This window comes from Camelina sativa, chromosome 12, assembly GCF_030686135.1.
Source record: "Camelina sativa cultivar CO46 ecotype springtype chromosome 12, ASM3068613v1".
Classification (NCBI taxonomy): domain Eukaryota; kingdom Viridiplantae; phylum Streptophyta; class Magnoliopsida; order Brassicales; family Brassicaceae; genus Camelina; species Camelina sativa.
Window position 1 is genome coordinate 39887244 of NC_141891.1, and position 19147 is coordinate 39906390.

The 19147-nt window shown below is 39.0% G+C and overlaps 1 protein-coding gene and 1 long non-coding RNA gene across 3 annotated transcripts; one reads left to right on the forward strand and one right to left on the reverse strand.

The window, feature by feature from the left end:
- Positions 1 to 3716: 3716 nt before the first annotated feature.
- LOC109128023 (uncharacterized) lies at positions 3717 to 6604 on the reverse strand. The gene is made up of 7 exons (XM_087477425.1): positions 6179 to 6604; positions 5887 to 6112; positions 5222 to 5294; positions 5002 to 5176; positions 4376 to 4942; positions 4230 to 4324; positions 3717 to 4182 (listed from the first exon to the last, which is right to left on the reverse strand). Exons 1-7 carry the CDS (start codon positions 6602 to 6604, stop codon positions 3717 to 3719), a joined length of 2028 nt encoding a protein of 675 aa, XP_087333551.1.
- Positions 6605 to 9985: 3381 nt separating this feature from the next.
- Positions 9986 to 11556, forward strand: LOC147933372 (uncharacterized). Of its 2 annotated transcripts, XR_015573821.1 has the most exons (3): positions 9995 to 10058; positions 10168 to 10275; positions 11216 to 11556. It is a non-coding gene; the product is annotated as an uncharacterized LOC147933372 (long non-coding RNA). The 2 variants fall into 2 exon arrangements; XR_015573820.1 differs by lacking the exon at positions 11216 to 11556 and having other exon boundaries at positions 9986 to 10058; positions 10168 to 10415.
- Positions 11557 to 19147: the final 7591 nt, after the last annotated feature.

Below are 19147 nucleotides of genomic sequence, written 5' to 3' on the forward strand. Positions count from 1 at the left end.
ATGCATGATCCAAGAGATGGAGAATAGTGGAAAAAACTCCAGCGTATTAAACTCATCGAGCATGTTGAAGAAGGATGGCCAATATTCAGGGGAATGCACTATAGTGAGTAACTCAGCACTTATCCGCTCCATGGCCCACAACAACGTTTCTAACTCTGAATGCAGGGGGGAGGGGCTCCGTCTTAGACACTTGGCCCCCAACAACAAGGTTCGCTCCTCACCAACACAACACCACCAGCCCAATCATGAATGCTCATTGGTTGCTTTCCAAGAACCATCAATTTGACAACAAGGTGAAGAAACCTAGACATCTGAGGACAGAGACGGAGCTGACATGACCACCATAAAAGATAGCGCCTCTTCCTGGGCTAACTTATCGCCCAAAGCCTGAGAAATTATATCATTCGTCTCGATATCTAAACCTTAATTTTTTTTATGGTCTTCCAGATTGCCCATAAAAATCACGGTAATTGAAGAAGTTGATCAGGATCACCCTGTTGAGAGACATCCCTCTAGAAAACAAAATCCAAATTTGAGTACACCGACTCATATGGAAAAACCTCTGATGAGACCAGAGTTAGAGATAAATCCTAAACTTCCCACAAGTGAGGGTATTCAAAAAAAAATGTGATTAATAGTCTCAACCGCAAAGTCACACCTTTTACACCAGATATTTACATTGGACACCTCAGTGTATCTATTTACTTTTATAGATAGGTTTTACTTACTAAAAATATTTACTTTATATTCTTTGTTAAATTTTATTTTATTTTAAAAACTCTGAACCCGTACATTAGACGGGTCTAATCTAGTTAATATATAAAATTTAAATTTTAAAATATTATGAATATGTAAAAAAATTTAAAAATACTATATAATATGATTATACAATAGATGAGTTATAAAAAGACATGTTGGAATTAATAATATATCATTAAATTTGTGTTAACACGGGTTAAATCCTCATTTTATTATTTTTCAACACTGTTAATATTAGAATATTTGACATATAAAATTTAAGTTGATTTAACTAAGATTGTGTAAAATAATTAAATCGATAGGAAAAATGTGACTTAATCATAACGTATAAATGACATACTATGTATTTAGATCTTTTATTTTTTTATTATAATAATTAATAATAAAAATAGAATCTCAAACAGTAAACAAAACAAACTAAATATAATAAAAAGTGATCATGAAGTATATTACGGGTTAAAAAATTAACGAAACGACCAGACTTTTTAAAAAAATAAAAATAATAATAATAATAATATATATATATATATATATATATATATAATAAACAAACTACAATTAGTGGTCTCATACCCACTAGCCACCTAACCACAATCACAACCCACAGCGGAAATAAACAATACCAATATCCAATAAATATTCAATATTATAACATAATCAATATCCAAGTATCAAACAACAGGAATCAGAGAACCAGCAACCTAGCAATGTTTCTAATGACCCAACTCTAGCAACCTAGCAATGTCAGACAACAACCAATTGAGTCCCTAGAACATTCTCCTCTTCATTGTCTTGATTTCATGATCACACTTTGCCTTTACCTATACCACAAACACAAATTGCAATGCATGAGTATTTTATAAACACTCAGTAAGGCAATCCTCCCATCTACTGGGCTATACACACAAGCAATAGAGACATCTCTAACAATCAACCCAACAATCAACAATAACAAACCAGGACTCTGCATCGACCGACACCAAGCATGCATTGCCGACACCAGGTAGGGGTTGCGTCGACTGACGCATGATATGCGTCGACCGATGCTCCCATTGCATCGACCGACGCATGCTCGACATAGCACGAAAACCCTAGGTTTTACGCGCCATCCTCGCACTTGCATCAACCGACGCACAAAGTGCATCGACCGATGCACATGCCGAGCATCGTCCTCCCCCAAAGCTTCTCACCGGATCTTTGTTCCTACAACCACAAAACTCGACCCCAAGCCACAAGAAAGCTTTCGAACGTCCCAAATAACAATCTAACAAGCCTAACAACACATAACAAGCAAATCAGAGATATCTCCAGCTTAGATAAGCCATGGTCATGCACTTAGCTTTGCCAAGAAGTTTATGAACCTTAAACAAGCAAGAACACGCTCCTAGGAAGCTCCTACAACGATCTCAGCTACAGATCTCTACAGGAACGCCTCCAATCACCAGAAATCACCAAGAACACTCAAGAATACTTAGGAACCTTTTTCTCTCTTTTGTTTTCTCTCAAAAGCGGCTAAACACGACTAATGAGACAAAAAATCGATTAAGGGTTTTCCTAACCCAAAATGCAGCATTTAACTTAAACTAGTCCGCAGAAAACCAACCTTGCATCGACCGATGCAATCTCTAAACCGGGATTTTGGTTCGCGGATGTTACAATTCTCCTCCACCAACTTAGATTCGACCTCGAATCTCGAACAACCATCAGCCAAGGACCACCCGTGCAACCGTCTCCATGGTCCGTGTTAGAATTGCGGAATAGAGTCGTTAGAATGAGAGTAACTAGGTGAAGAAAAAGATAGAATGAATGAGAGACTTAATTAGTACTTCTCATATGTGGTTACATGGTCTAATATAGTAGAACAATGGGCATATAGCCGTTAGGAGTGATAGTGATATGAAAGAGACATAATGCAACTTGTCTTGATATCTCACAAGGTGAAAGCGACCCATCCTTCCCTTTGTTTGACTCGCACCGCTCGTATACCAAAGGTGAACACGTGATTCTTCTTCTTCCCTGCTTGATATTTAGGTTCTTCCAGATCCTTCTTTCCCACGGGCCTCACTACACTTATCAGGCCGCTTCTACACCATTCGCTCCATTGGTCTCTACGGCCTTATTGCTTCGACTGTACGGACACTCGTACGGACGCTTGTACGGACCCGACCTTGATCTCATGTTCCTTCTTCTCACCAATACTCCCCTTTAAGTTTAGCCGGATGCAATGGCTAAACTTGGAATCACGTGATGCATCACCTCATTAAAAACCTCAACATATAAAACCTCTTGGGACAAAACTATATTGAGGGAAAAAAAGTGTGATGACCACGGGAAGAGGATCGAGATCAAGGATGTGTCAAGTCCACAAGACCAAGTTTGCTGTAGATATGAGAGCAAACCTGTCGACTTGCGGCCTTTGTGAAGATATCAGCGAGTTGATCTTTGCTTGGTGTATGACATGGAAGTGTAACTCCTTCTTCGATCTTCTCCCGAACTTTATGACAGTCCAGCTCTATGTGTTTGGTTCTTTCATGAAATACAGAGTTGGTTGCGATATGAATGGTAGCATGGTTGTCGCAGTGCATTGGGATAGGTGTGGATGACTTGATGCCTAGATCTTCAAGCAGCGCCTTGAGCCATGTAAGCTCCGTAGTAAGCTTCCTCATTGCTCGATATTCTGATTCGGCACTTGACATTGAAACCACCTTTTGCTTCTTTGTTTTCCATGTGACTAGGTTTCCTCCAATGAAAGTGCAATAGCCGGTTGTAGATCGCCTATCTGTCCTATCACCGCCCCAATCTGCATCGCAATATCCTACTAGCTCGGTGTTTGAGTTCTTTTCCATCCAAATGCCTTGTCCAGGGCTCCCTTTGAGATAGTGAAATATTCTTTCCACTAGACTCCAATGATATGTGGTTGGGGCTTTCATATACTGGCTCACCTGATTCACAGCATATCAAATGTCAGGTCGGGTGAGAGTCAAGTAGATTAGCTTACCTACAAGTCGACGATAGCAAGAAGGATCTTCATATGGTGGATCCTTTCTCTCCCCTTTTCGTTCTACTTGATATCCATCAGGAAGCGGAGTCTCCATTGGTTTAGCTCCTAGCTTTCCTGTCTCACATAGCAAATCAAGTGTATACTTTCTTTGAGAGAGAAATAAGCCTTCCGGAGAGCGGCAAACTTCAATCCCAAGAATATATTTAAGCTCTCCAAGATCTTTTATATCAAAGACTGACTTAAGATGAGTTTTAATATCTTGAATACCTTCTTTGTTGTCCTCGGAGATGATTAGATCATCAACGTAGATAAGGACAACAACTATACCTTGGGGTGTTTGGCAAGTAAAGAGAGTGGTATCCATGTGAGACTTCTTAAAGCCATGACTCATAAGTGTGGTGCTCAACTTAGGGTACCAAGCTCTAGGCAATTGTTTTAAACCATATATGGTTTTTCTCAAGCGTAATACCTTTCCTGGAGTAATGGGTCTTCAAAACTTGGTGGTGGTGTCATATACACTTCCTCTTGTAGTTCTCCTTGTAGGAAGGCGTTTTTGACATCCATCTGCCATAGCTCCCAAGAAAGGTTAGTAGCTAATTAGAGTACAACCCTTACCGTATGTAATTTTGCTACCGGTGCAAAAGTGTCTCTATAATCTTCCCCATAGTTTTGTGTGAAGCCGCGAGCGACAAGTCGAGCTTTGTATCTCTCAATTTCCCCGTTGCTCAAATACTTGATGGTGAATACCCATTTGGAGCTTACAGCCCCTTTTCCTGGTGGAAGATCGGATTCATCCCAAGTATGATTATGCTCCATTGCTCCAACCTCATCATCAACAGCATTCAACCACTCCTTACTTTCCTTGGCTTCCTCATAGGTACTAGGGATATGGTGTTCATCGATTTTGCTGAGAAACGCCTGATGATCGGCCGGTAGTAGTGCAAGAGAGCATACAGCTTGAATTGGATGAGCAACCGCGTGGTTATTGTAGTATACTTTTGGATGAGATTTGAGTCTTTGGCCTCTTCTCAATGGTTGTGGCGTCGGCTCAGCGGCTTGTTGTTCATGTGATCGGATCCTTTGATTTCTTCTCAATGGTTGTGGCGTCGGCTCAGAGATGTTAACCGGCTGGAGAACTTGTTCCTCCTGTGTCGACCCAAGTATGTTCTCCCCTTCCGGCGCCTGAACCGGGAAGTCAGAATCAGGACAAGAGAAGGATCAGGTGACGTCGGAGGTATAACAGTCGAGTCAGGTGGAGTATCCTGAGACACATTTAGGTTTTGATGTATGGAGACGCCAAGGTGATCGAGTAAGAACTTGAGACTGGCGGATCGATCAGTAGGATTTGCAAGATCCTTGAGATCATCCCAATCTTTCTTGTCAAAGTAGCCTTGTTCTTCAAGAAACTTGACATCCCTAGATATAAACATGCGGTTGTTGATAGGTTCAAATCATTTGTACCCCTTTTGTGTGATCGAGTAGCCGAGAAACACACATCTTGTGCTTTTGGCTTCAAGTTTGTTCCTCAACTCTCCTGGTACAAGAACAAAACAAACACACCCAAATACCTTTAAATGACTTATTGAAGGTTTAAATTGGTTTAATACCTCAAATGGTGATTTATCTTCCAAAAATCTTTGTTGGAATGTGGTTGATAAGGTAACATGCGGTCAAGACTACATCGCCCCAAAATCTTTTTGGTACATTGGTATGGAACATCATTGATCTTGCGACCTCCATCAAGTGTTGATTATTTCTTTCAGCCACTCCATTTTGTTGAGGAGTGTAGGGGCAACTTGTTTGGTGTATAATGCCATGTTTTGCTAGAAGTTCTTTGAACCGATTGCTTGTATACTCGCCACCATTATATGTTCTAAAGACTTTGATCTTAGCATTAAACTGATTAGTAACATAATTTTGAAAATTGGTGAAGGCATCAAACACGCGATCTTTAGAGGGAAGCAATGTAACCCAAGTATATTTAGATTTTTCATCAATAAAGGTCACAAAATACTTGTTACAATCCCTAGAAACACATGGAGAAGTCCACACATCAAAATGAACTAAGTCAAAGCATATTTCATAAAAGGTAGTGGACTTAGAGAAAACAGTCTTACAATGTTTACCAAGAATACAAGCCTCACAACTAGAGTGATTAAACGAAACATTAGGTATCATCAATTCAAGGGCTCGAGAATGAGGATGACCTAATCTAGCATGCCACATAACATTAAAAGAAACACCTAAACAAGAAACATAAGGCGAGCTTGATGATTTAAGAGAGGTGTCTTCAAGAACATAAAGATCATCCTTTGAACCACCTTCTCCTATTAGTTTTCCAGTCTCAATATCCTGAAAGTAAACATCATTAGGCCCAAAGATTGCATAACAATTAAGATCATTAGTTGCCCTCTTTACCGATAGAAGGTTAGAAGTGAATTTAGGCATATAAAATGCCTTGGAGTCTTTATTAAATAGCTTTAGATTACCAATTCGTTGGACTGGTATTTTATCCCCATTAGCTATTATAACATTCCCATTAGCCGGTTCAATATTGCTTAAGATATTCGAGTTACTAATCATATGATGTGAAGCACCCGAATCAACAACTAGAGAACTCTTAGGACTAAGGGTTAAGAAAGTTTTACCGTCGGACTCTTTGAGAGCCAAGGACTTGAAGAACGCTTCCAAGTCTGATTTTCTCACAAAGTCACCGGATGCTGTCTCCTTTCCACTCTTTGATGAGCCGGCTTGTCCTTGTTCATCCTTTGAGTGAGATTGGCTCTCGGATCTTTGTTGTTGTTGAGGGTATTTGGTCGTAAGTGAGGGTGTAGAAATCAGCATTTGTCTCTTGTGTGACTCTTTCTCTTGCAGTGTTCACACCCTCCTTTTGATCAACGATCCTCCAGCCTAAATACTCCTTTGTTGGCCATGACTAACTCCCCTTTACCACTGAATAGGCCGAGAGAACCTTGCTCTTTCTGAATCTGAGCGCACACGTCATCGAGACTTGGGAGCTTATCAGACCTTAGGATGTGCTTGATGAGGTCGTTGAAGGTAGGATTGAGTGTGAGCAGGAGAGCAAAGACTTTGTCATGTTCTCTTCTCGCATTAAGCATAGCCGAATCCATGGTGTTTGGCCTAAGCATCTCAAACTCGGCCCATAGAGACCTAAACTTGCCAAAATGTTTGTTAAACTCCATATCTTCTTGATTCAAGTCGTTGATAGCTTTCTTAACTAAAAAAGCACGAGTGAGATTGGAGATATTGCCAAACACATTCTTAAGAGTCTCCCATAGTTCACTCGCCGTCTCACAATATGAGTAGGCTTCAAGAATTGGAGCTTCAAGAGAGTTTTGGAGGATGGAGAGGACAATCTGATCTTCTTGAAACCATTTGGCTTCTTCTTCGAGTCTAGCCTCCTCTTCATCTTCTTTGATGGTTTCATGCCCATCTTCCTTGGTGGCTTTCTTTGGAGCTTTTCCACCTTCGATATGGCTCCAAAGTCTGCGGCCACATAATGCGGTTTTAGTGGTTCTTGACCACAGGAGATAGTTTACTTCTTTGAGGACGGTAGGTAGTATCAGGGGTTTTGAGTTTTCCATGGTTGAGTGCTATGGACCGCTGGATAAAACTTTTACCCGGAGAATAAAAACGTAAACGGTGAACTAGAAGAACAAGAGAGAAAATACTTTGAGAATGAAGAGAATCTAGAGAATAGAGGAGTCAGATTGTCAAGAACAACAACCTGGCTCTGATACCATGTTAGAATTGTGGAATATAGTCGATAGAATGAGAGAGTAACTAGGTGAAGAAAAAGATAGAAAATGAAAGACTAAATTAGTATTTCTCATATGTGGTTACATGGTCTAATATAGTAGAACAATGGGCATATAGCCATTAGGAGTGATAGTGATATGAAAGAGACATAATGCAACTTGTCTTGATATCTCACAAGGTGAAAGCAACCCGTCCTTCCCTTTGTTTGACTCGCACCGCTCGTATACCAAAGGTGAACACGTGATTCTTCTTCTTCCCTGCTCGATATTTAGGTTCTTCCAGATCCTTCTTTCCCATGGGCCACACTACACTTATCAGGCCGCTTCTACACCATTCACTCCATTGGTCTCTACGGCCTTAAGTCTTCGACTGTACGGACACTCGTACGGATGCTTGTACGGACACGACCTTGATCTCATGTTACTTCTTCTCACCAATAGTCCGCACTCCTGCGACCGATCTACGAAAGGTCTCCTCTAGGCGATAGACTCACGCTCCAGGCATTATTTGCTCTCGACTTTTGGACTTTCCTTTACTCATAGGCCTTAATCTTGAGTTTTTATTGGCTCATCATCAGACCTAAGTCTGCATGCCATAATGTTGGCTCCTCATCGGGCATAAGCCCGCGTGCCATAATATATATAAGGAAGTCAAATATTCGTCTCTCGGGTTGCCACCCTACAGCGCGCCCCTGGATCGTCTTCCGAAGTCGATATACCAACCATACTTCCAAGCCACAAATTCTCAGAATATGGCAGTACTAGGAGAACCAAAGTCCCCTAAGAGTCGTGAGCAAAACAATTCTAAACACGTCTGAGTCCTATCCCTATCCAGGTTTCCTTCCCGTGGCTCGCGTAAAACAACACAATGTCCTACCAACCACATATCCCCTCACTGGAATACCTCATGACCACACAAGGATCATATACATGCCATAAGGGCCACCACAAAGGCCAAACAGATGTCCTAAACAGGCCTGTCCTATGGGAAAGTTGTTAAAGGGTGAGGACCAGGGTTCGAGGAACGCCTGGCGCACCAATAACCTAATGTGGATTTGGATGAATAGTTCCATTTGCCATGGTGAGGGGTTAGGATCGATGCCCTGCAGGGCCAGCTTGGGGTCCGTTGGGGCGGCTAGCGGTGGGCTAGTTGGGTCTGCGGGACGGGTTGTCACATAAAAATTGATTTTTATTGTAACACCCCGTCCCGTGGACCCCACTAGCCCCCCGCTAGCTTGCCTCCATAGGCCCAAAACTGGCCCTGCAGGGCATCGATCCTAACCCCTCACTGGGCAAATGGTACAGTCAATTGGTGACAGCTTGTCTTGTGGGAAGGTTGTTAAAGGGTGGGGACCAGGGTTCGAGGAACGCCTGGTGCACCAATAACCTACTGTGGATTTGGATGAATAGTTCCATTTGCCCAGTGAGGGGTTAGGATCGATGCCCTGCAGGGCCAGCTTTGGGCCTATGGGAGCAAGCTAGCGGGGGCTAGTGGGGTCCACGGGACGGGTTGTTATATTTGTGGTGGTCCTCCTCTAGTAAACTGATCAAGGTGATATCTAACACTACGATGCGGGCCAAGATACCCTGTCCTTGTGGGATATCCAGAGTCAACCAAAATATACTTCCCATTTGGCGGATGTGGAAAAGAAACTTCATTCTTCGCACAATAAGTCAACACCTTTGTATCGTATGCTCTACATGGTACTCCAACATATGCATATACAAACTTCATATTGAAGTTACATATAGCAAGGATATTCATAGTTGGTTCCAATTTTCTTCCTTTGTAAGCTTCTGAATTTGTACTTGGAGGACGAACCCCACAATGAATATCTATTCACTAATCCAAATTACATATTTTAAAAAAAAAATCTCATATATTATTTACAGATGTTAATTTTGTGATGCAATCCCAGCTTCGTCTTCTAAAAAAAAATATAATGTACTTTAAATATGTTTTTTTCCAATTTTTTGGGTTAAAAGCATTTGATAATATATATATATATATATATATATATATATATATATATATATATATCTTATTATATAAAGTTGGGTTTTGAAAGTTAGTCATTAACAAAATTTTGACATGTGTCAAGTTATCAATCTTAGATTTTGACATGTGTAAAAATTGATATTTAATAAGAGGAATTTGATTACAACAAAAATTAAATATTTTGTTTTTAAAAATATTAATAATGTAAAAAGATAATTATCAAAAACTACAGAATTTATAAAAAATACAAAGTTTTTTTAAAAATAATTATAAGGAGATTATATATATATATTTCATAAAATTTGAAATTATAATATTATTTACTTATTTTTAATTTTAAGTTATTAATTCTACAAAAAAATATAGAAAAAGGGATTAAGGAAAATATACAGTTAATTATTAATTCTAAATTTTATAAATACTCACTTTTATATAAACATAGATCGTCTCATATTAAAACAATTTATTCAAAAACACTGCTTTCAACTTTGTTTAATTGAGAAATTTTTTTAATGGGAAGGTAAATTTTTCTTATTTTTTTAAACCAAAATTTTCTCCTACTTTCTCATTTTTCAGTTGGGAATAGGTAAGATTAATATGTTTTTTTTTTTTTTTTTTGACAACAATAGAATCAGCTCAAAAGAGCCAATTTGGAGGAAAAGAGTTTACAAACAAAACATGCTGCAGTGACAGTCGCGCTTGGCGTGCCAGAGAATCCGCTTTGACATTCGCATTACGTAAGATTAATATGTTGACCTACAAAAAAGATTAATAATTTAATGTATGCGTCTTTTTTTCATAATACTGTATCTTAAAATTTATCGTAATATTTTTACATTGTTTTATTTAATTTATATTTTTATCATTGAATTATTAATTATTAGGGATTCATATATTATCATGCTTATAACTTTCTATTGTTTCTTTAATTATGCCAAATTATTTTTCTACTAATTTCTCAAACTTTTTTTTTTTGCAAACATAATTGTTACCATTATTCATTCAATCCCAAAAGGAGATAACGAGTAGAACCTCATCAACCTAATGGATAGATAAAATAGGCTAATCAAACATAAGTTTACAACAAACATAGATAGATAGGTTGGAAAAACATAAATCGTTGTTGATAGATCCATAGGAGCTCAAAGACTCTGACACCCTGGTATGTGGAAATGTTTAAAAGAATTGATTTGGCCACATATGTCACCAAAATGCACTTATTTTTTCGGTCAAGGGTCCTGAGAGAACTTCATGATGGTTGACCTTTCTGGAAGTGATTGTCGGAACTGTGCGAGTGAGGACAAAACACAGAAAAAAATCATTTGTTGATTTGTAGGATCGGTAAACAAGTTTTTAAAGCCTCTCATACGTAACAAACTGGCCATCGAATATAGGTGGGTTCACGGTCTGGGAATAGATGTAGGACCCACTTAGTAAGGTGGGCCCATGGACTGAGAGTGGACATGGGCTCACTAAGAAAGGTGGCGGTTGAAGCGTTACAGAGACAAACGCTACATCATGGTGTGTTAAAGGCACTTCCAGGAATACATTGGGAAATTTAACATTAATTACTATCAAAATATTTTGTGATGTTAGAAAAAGATTTTACTTTCATTGGTTGTCGGAGCAAACCATTTTGAGAAAGCAAAAAGACGTGAACATTTTCTCTCCACACAGGAGGAGGGCAGAGCCGAGGTTCTCTCTATGGTGAAGAAGGTTGGACATAAGGTTAGCTTCCCAAGGGAAGAAGGCGGAGCCAAATTTCTCTCCATGGTGGAGGAGGTTGAATGCAAGGTTCTCTCCATAAGGGATGAGGGCAGAGTCGAGGTTTTCTCCATGGTGGTCATACATTATTGTGATGATACATCATTGATTAGTATATTATGTAATATATAAACACATTAAACCAGCTATATTACTTTCACTTCTGCATAGTTACTATCACGAATACATTGGAAAATTTAACATTAGTTACTATCAAAAGATTTTGTGACGTTAGAAAATGGTTTTTACTTTCATTGGTTGTCGGAGCAAACCGTTTTGAGATAGCAAAAAGAAGTGAACATGTTCTCTCCACACAGGAGGAGGGCAGAGCCGAGGTTCTCTCTATGGTGGAGAAGGTTGGACACAAGGTTATCTCCCCAAAGGAGGAAGGTGGAAGAGGTTGGACACAAGGTTATCTCCCAAAGGGAAGAAGGCGGAACCAAGGTTCTCTCCATGGTGGAGGATGTTGGACGCAAAGTTCTCTCCATAAGAGATGAGGGCGAAGCCGAGGTTTTCTCCATGGTGGTCATACATTATTGTGATGATACATCATTGTTTAGTATATTATGTAATATATTTTGTTTGTTCAAAATGTTTTTTGAGCCAACACTTTTAGTAATTAAAAAACTTTGCAGAATTGAAAGTAAAATAGTTGGCTTAATGTGTTCATATAGACATTTTCTACGTGGTGATAAAGAATATATTTATAACATAGAGTATATTTAGGTGTAAAAGAATACACTTTTAATATTAACATTCATAAAAGATTTGTAAATGGATATAAATCAGTGTATTATAACAAAAATAAATTTATAAACAACAATCAACAAATTTTAATATATTTTTGTTAAATTTTATTTAATTTATAAAACTTTAAACCCGCACATCGGGCGGGTCCTCATCTAGTATATATATATATATGTTATATTTGTTATACATGTTATAAAATTGTAGCTCCAGTTGATAATATACCTTATGAGTAATTAATCTTTTCTTTCTTATAAGTAAAATATAATAATAAATCTTTATGGTATATGTTTCTACTAATGTTTCACTTCAATTTTATTTTCATGTTTAGATTTTTATAGATACAATTACATAACTTTTTTTTTTACTCCACCATGCATTAAAATCTTAATTACATTCTAATACTCATTAAACCATTCTAAATTTTGGAATATAAACATTTTTTGGTTATAATTTTAATAATAACATTATTACTAAAAAAAATTTATAGTATTACTTTACTATTTTAAAATTTTCATTTATTTTACTTAATTCATTTTTAGATAGTTATTATTTTTATTATTTACTAAAATTTTATATTATTTTTTATACTATTTTAAAAGGGAAATTGTCATAAATACCACTAAAATAGGTTTTTATTCCAAAATTACCAAAATTTAGTTTTTTCCCAAAAATACCACTAAAATATACTTTTTCCAAAAATACCACATAATTGAACTAAAGTTCTAATACTAAAATCTAATTACTAAATTCTAAATACTAAACCCTACCCCTAAAAACTATACCCTAAAACTAAATATGTCAACCCAAACCTAAAAAAAAAATTATACATCTTTAAAAATTAATTTTTGTGTTTGTGGCAATTTTGGAAAAAAAAATTTGTGGTATTTTTGGAAAAAAAAATCTAAAATGTGGTATTTTTGGAAAAAAAAAATTAGTGGTATTTAATGGAATTTCTCATTTTAAAAATTAATTAATTTTAATTAATTCGTTTTTATTTATGTTTTACTATTATTAATTATAAGTAATAATTATGTAATGAATGAATATTAAAATAATATTTTTTATGCAAAAAAAAATTGATAGGTGGATGTTGATGTAGTGGAAGGAGAAGTGAGCAAAATTAATTTTATCTATAAAAATATTTAGCAATTATTTGAATAACTAGAATTGAAGGGGTATTTGATGAAGAAAAAGAAAAAAATAAAATATAAAAAATGAATAGAAAATAGAATAGAATACAATTTCTCTCCTTCACTCACTAGTCACTAGCCACCGATTCTATAGTAATAAAAAAAGTTCTTCTATGTAATTCACCACTTTATCCCTACCCCACATTAATCTCTTATCTCACAACATTTTCTATTACACAGGACTATATCTCCAATCTTGAATAGTATTGTGACTCCTCAAGCTAATTGTTACCGCAACCTCCTCAAGCTACCCTCACCAATTCGCAGAATCACATCCACCTTTGTGGTGGTCGATTTGCAGAGCAACTCCAACCCTGCTCATTTCCTTGGCATAGCTCTTACGAGAGTCCTAGCTTTGGATGCTTCCTCGCCACTTAGTCTCTGTTTCAAGACAATGGCCACCCTCTCTTCCCTAGACCTGCTCTTGGAAGATGCATTGATATGCCTTGATCTCACAGGTTCCAGAATGCTGTCAAGCTTTTGGTCCATAGCTCTCAAGCACCTAATATCTATTGCCCCTATCTATCTGTATTGCTTTAATGTTTCAATTTCTGGGATGTCCCCTATGTTATCTCCTGAACTAGCCTATTGTCTTTGTATGTTACTCTTTCATTAATGAATGATAACATCTGTTTGTCCAAAAAAAAAAGAATAGTATTGTGACTACTTTTGTAATTATGTTTGTAAAATGTACTATATGTCAAAGAAGCCCAAATTAAAACCATCAATCTATTATTCTACTTGGAGCTAAAACCAAACTTTTCTTCATACTTGGATTTCATCCCATCACATTAGCTCCAAGCCTCCAAGTATCATGTTAACCCAATTGACACCTTCAGTAATGCGTGGGCTTTTCGAAAGGAAACAGAAAAACTATTTTAAGATCAAGTGCCACTTAAGGCCAAGGAGACTTCAAGACTTCTTCACTTCTCCGTATACTTTCTTTTTCTTATAATTAATGTCGTAACCATTTATTTTTCTATGTCTAATTTTTCTTAAAACAAAAGAGATATCTCAGAATGTAGAAATGTTAAAAACGCTCTCGAGAAAAGCTCTCTCTCGTAGCTATGGGGTGTGGATTTTGTGGTCTCTGATTCGTGATTTGATTCGGGGTTTGATCCGGTTGTGGTCGGGATTTGATGAGGGTGGATTTTGGCTTGAGATCCTTTTGGTTCGTTTCTAGTTTTTGGGACAAAGATTTCCCAGATCTGAGATGGAGATCTCCGGATCTTGGGTTTCTTTCTCTGGGTTCGTATCGGGCTTCTCCGGATCTCTATTCTGTCTCATGGGGAGGATTCATAGAGGAACGATTAGTCTTTAATTCTCACTCGGTCTTGTTTTTTTCTGGCTTGGATTACGGTTTCGTCGGATTGATATGGATTTATTTGGATTGGAGTGGGAGAGTTTTGATTCGGGAAATCGGAGTTTTTGTCTTCGGAGAACTCTTGTCACATCTAGCTTCCGTTTTTGGCTCATCATGGGAGTCAAATCAGGGTCGAGGTTTTGGGGATCTTGATTGCGGCTCTTGGGAGCAAGCTTTTGTTTCGTCTCCTTTGTGTTATTTGGTTTTTTATATGTTGTTTGCTGGGAATAAGTTACCAACGGCCTGTCCGTATGGTTGTAGTCGTCTCTCGTTTTGGTTTTCTCTTGTGTTTTGTTTCTGTAATCATTTGGGTTGTACCCGATGTATTTTTCTCGTACGAATCATAATAAATCCTTGCTGGCCCTTTTCTTGGTCCCCCGTTTTTCTTCTCTTGATGTTTCCATGTTGGGTTTGTTATGATTTCATTCAGCCTTTGGTTGCTGCTTTTATATTGGGTTTAGGTGTTGGGCTCTTGCTGGGCTTACAGCTCTTGTGTTCGACGTGGAAGGGTGCTTTTCTCCCAATCCTGCTTTTATTTTTGTTTGGCACGGCTCTCACTCATCGCGGGTTTTATTATGACTTATGGGCATTTCCCTTATCGGTATTATATGATAATTTGGGTTATGGATGCCTCAGGGGTATCGCGCGCATGTTTCTTTGGTTTTTTATTTTTCTTATTTTTCTTATCTTCTTAAGGGTGAGAGGAGGTGAGATTGGGTGTTTTTATGCCCATCAAAATCCACTGGTCCTATGAATATTGTAAGTTGGAATTGTCAAGGCCTAGGTAATAAGGTCACAATTGGAAATCTTAGAGATTTATGGTCAAAACATCGGCCAGATTTTTTATTCCTCATGGAAACCAAACAACCTTATACCTGTTTGGAAAAATTTGTTGGTCATTTTGGATACAAGAATTTAAAAACAATTGAACCTATAGGTAGTAGTGGTGGTATGGCTCTTTTTTATAATCAGGATGAGTTTCAGGTTTCAATTCTCTATGAGTCTAACCGGCTAATTGATATTGAAGCGGTTTATAAAGGTCGAATAATTAATTTAACTTTTATTTATGGTGATCCAGTTCCTAAGAATCGGGATTTGGTTTGGGAACGTCTTCTGCGTATTAGTTCCTCTCGGTCCACTCCTTGGTTTGTGGTGGGGGATTTTAATGAGCTAACGGGGAACCATGAAAAGCGTGGAGGAAAACTACGTCATCCTTCATCTTTTCTTGCTTTCAATGGAATGATTCAGGACTGTGGTTTTTTGGAGTTCCCGTATCTTGGGGATTGTTTGTCTTGGAGGGGTTGGCGTGATAAAAAACCTATACGTTGTAGGTTGGACAGGGCTTTAGGGAATGAGGATTGGCATGAGCTGTTCCCAGACACGGTTACAAAGTATTTGCCAATGATAGCCTCTGATCACAAACCGCTTGTGGTTAATATTGGCGCTAAAAGGCTGCGGGGGAAACGGAGTTTTATGTTCGACCGCCGTTGGATTGGTAAGACGGGTTTGATGGAAGCGATTACCTCGGGATGGGATGGGGGTTTAGACCAGGGGTCAATTCCTTTTGTAGATAAGATTGTGAATTGTCGAAAGGCGATCTCTCAGTGGCGAAAATCTCAAGTACCCTATGGTAGGGAAACTATTGAGGATTTAAAACAGCAGTTAGATGTGGCTCAAGCGGATGATTCCATCCCTCCCTCTACAATCTCCAATTTACAGAATCGGCTATGTGAGGCTTACAGGGATGAAGAGATTCACTGGTTTCAAAAAAGTCGGAATAAATGGATGCGATTGGGGGATACTAATTCTAAGTATTTTCATGCCCAAACAAAGCAGCGACGAGCTCGTAATCGGATTACTGGTTTGTTTGATAATAATGGTATCTGGTCCACCGAGGATGTGGATATTTGTCATACTGCGGTATCGTATTTCGAGGAACTGTTTACCTCAATTAACCTGGTCAATTTTGAGGAGGTTTTAGAGGAGGTCAACACGGTTGTGACGGAGGAGGAGAATGAGCGGCTCACAGTACCCGCAACAGAGGCTGAGGTCAAGTCTGCCTTATTTATGATGCATCCGGATAAAGCCCCAGGCCCAGACGGGATGACAGCTTTATTTTTCCAAAAATCGTGGAATATAGTAAAAACGGATCTAGTGGATTTGGTTAACAGGTTTCTTGTTGAGGGTGTTTTTGATAAGGGTTTAAATAGAACACATATTTGCCTCATTCCGAAAGGGGCCAAGCCAACTCGGATGACAGAATTGCGGCCGATTAGTCTATGTAATGTGGGATATAAGGTTATCTCAAAGATTTTGTGTCAGCGGCTTAAGAAGGTTTTACCGGGTCTTATTTCTGAGACTCAGTCGGCTTTTGTCCCTGGTCGTTTTATCTCAGATAATATTCTCATTGCTCAGGAGATGTTTCATGGTTTGCGCACAAACCCATCTTGTAAAGGGAAATTTATGGCTATAAAGACAGACATGAGCAAGGCATATGATAGGGTCGAATGGGATTTTGTTGCGGCAGTGTTACGGAAAATGGGGTTTGCAGAGTCATGGGTTTCGTGGATTATGTTTTGTGTCACTTCAGTTGAGTATAAAGTTCTCCTAAATGGACAGCCGAATGGGTTGATAATCCCACAAAGGGGTTTACGGCAGGGCGACCCCTTATCCCCTTACCTGTTTATTTTATGCACAGAGGTTTTAGTTGCGAATGTACGGAAAGCAGAGAGGAATAAGCTTATTACAGGTATAAAAGTGGCGAATAAATGCCCGCCTATTACACATTTATTGTTTGCTGATGACAGTCTATTTTTCTGTAAGGCGGACAAAGATCAATGTCGGGTTATTTTGGATATACTGAAGCAGTATGAGTGTGCTTCGGGTCAACAAATTAATTTTTCTAAGTCCTCGGTACAGTTTGGCCATAAGATTGACGAGGCAACAAAGACAGAGTTACAGGGTGTCCTCGGGATCACAACTTTGGGCGGCATGGGGTCTTACCTAGGTTTACCCGAGAGTTTGGGAGGGGCTAAGACAAAGGTTTTCTCTTTTGTGCGAGATAGAATTCAGAGTCGGACGAGTAGTTGGACAGCAAACTTGCTTTCTAAAGGAGGCAGGGAAGTGATGATTAAATCAGTTGCTACTGCTGTTCCGACATTCGTGATGTCTTGTTTTTGGTTACCAAAAACAATTACATCAAAACTCACTAGTGCGGTGGCTAATTTTTGGTGGTGTAATAATGGTCAGTCGAGGGGTATGCATTGGCTTGCCTGGGAAAAATTATGTGTTAGTAAACAACTAGGGGGGCTGGGTTTTAGGAATGTGGATGATTTTAATTCAGCCTTACTGGCTAAGCAGTTATGGCGTCTCATTGACGTTCCAGATTCACTGTTTGCTAGGGTTTTTAAAAGCAGGTACTACAGGAATTCGCACCCATTGGATCCAATTAGGTCATACTCTCCATCCTATGGATGGAGGAGTATATGTTCCGCTCGCTCTCTGGTAAATAAAGGGCTTATTAAACGGGTTGGTTCCGGGGACACCATCTCAATATGGTCTGATCCTTGGGTACCAGCTCAATTCCCGAGACCAGCTTTAAGCAAGGGCCCGTTACGGGACCCTTCTCTTCAAATGAATCAATTAATTGATCGACAGACAAACACTTGGCGTATGGATATGCTCAATGAGCATTTTGATCCGCTAGATGTTGCTTTGATAGGGGCTATACCTTTAGGAGGTAACCAAAGGGATGACTCATTCGGTTGGCACTTTACAAAAACGGGGAAGTATACAGTTAAATCAGGATATCATACGGCTCGTCTTGATGTACCACGGACTTTTTCGGCATCTGGGTGTGGTCCGGAAATAACCCCCCTTCTGGCTAGTGTTTGGCGGGTTCGTTGCCCTCCAAAGATTCAACACTTTATGTGGCAGGTTTTATCGGGGTGTATTTCGGTCTCGGTAAATTTGGGACGACGTGGTATTGCTTGCGACTTAGGATGTGTACGGTGTGGTGCTGATGCGGAAACAATAAATCATGCTATTTTTGTTTGCCCTCCGGCTCGACAGGTTTGGGCTTTGGCACACGTGCCAGTGGGACCAATTTCCTTTCCGACGGATTCTGTGTATGCTAATATTGATCATTTTTTAGGACAGCAGAATCCTGGGGCTTCTGTGGAGGCTTTTCCTTGGCTTATGTGGTATATTTGGAAAGCTAGGAATGCAAGTGTTTTTGAAAATATTGTGGAGCGGCCGGAGGATATTGTTTTGGTAGCAGAGGGTGAGGCATCTGCGTGGCAGCAGGCTCAGGTAGAGGGGGATTTGGAGACTTATCCCACCCCTCCTATAGCTTCAGGGTCACCGGTTAGGGTGGCAGCTGCTACCCTACCCACGGTTTTTTCGGGTTATCGCTGCTTTTTGGATGGATCGTGGAAAGCGGGTGACCCTTTTGCAGGAGCCGGATGGTGGTGTACCTCGTTCCAGTCCGCGTTGCCGACTATGGGAGCCAGGAATTTCCGACGAAGTCTTTCCCCATTACAT

Coding starts and splice junctions, on each gene's coding strand:
- LOC109128023 (XM_087477425.1), bottom strand. CDS start 6,604: ATGCTGATTTCTACACCCTCACTTACGACCAAATACCCTCAACAACAA. Junction 5,177..5,221: donor TACTCGATCACACAAAAGGG/GTACAAATGATT, acceptor GTTTATATCTAG/GGATGTCAAGTTTCTTGAAG. Junction 4,325..4,375: donor CGGTAGCAAAATTACATACG/GTAAGGGTTGTA, acceptor GAGCTATGGCAG/ATGGATGTCAAAAACGCCTT.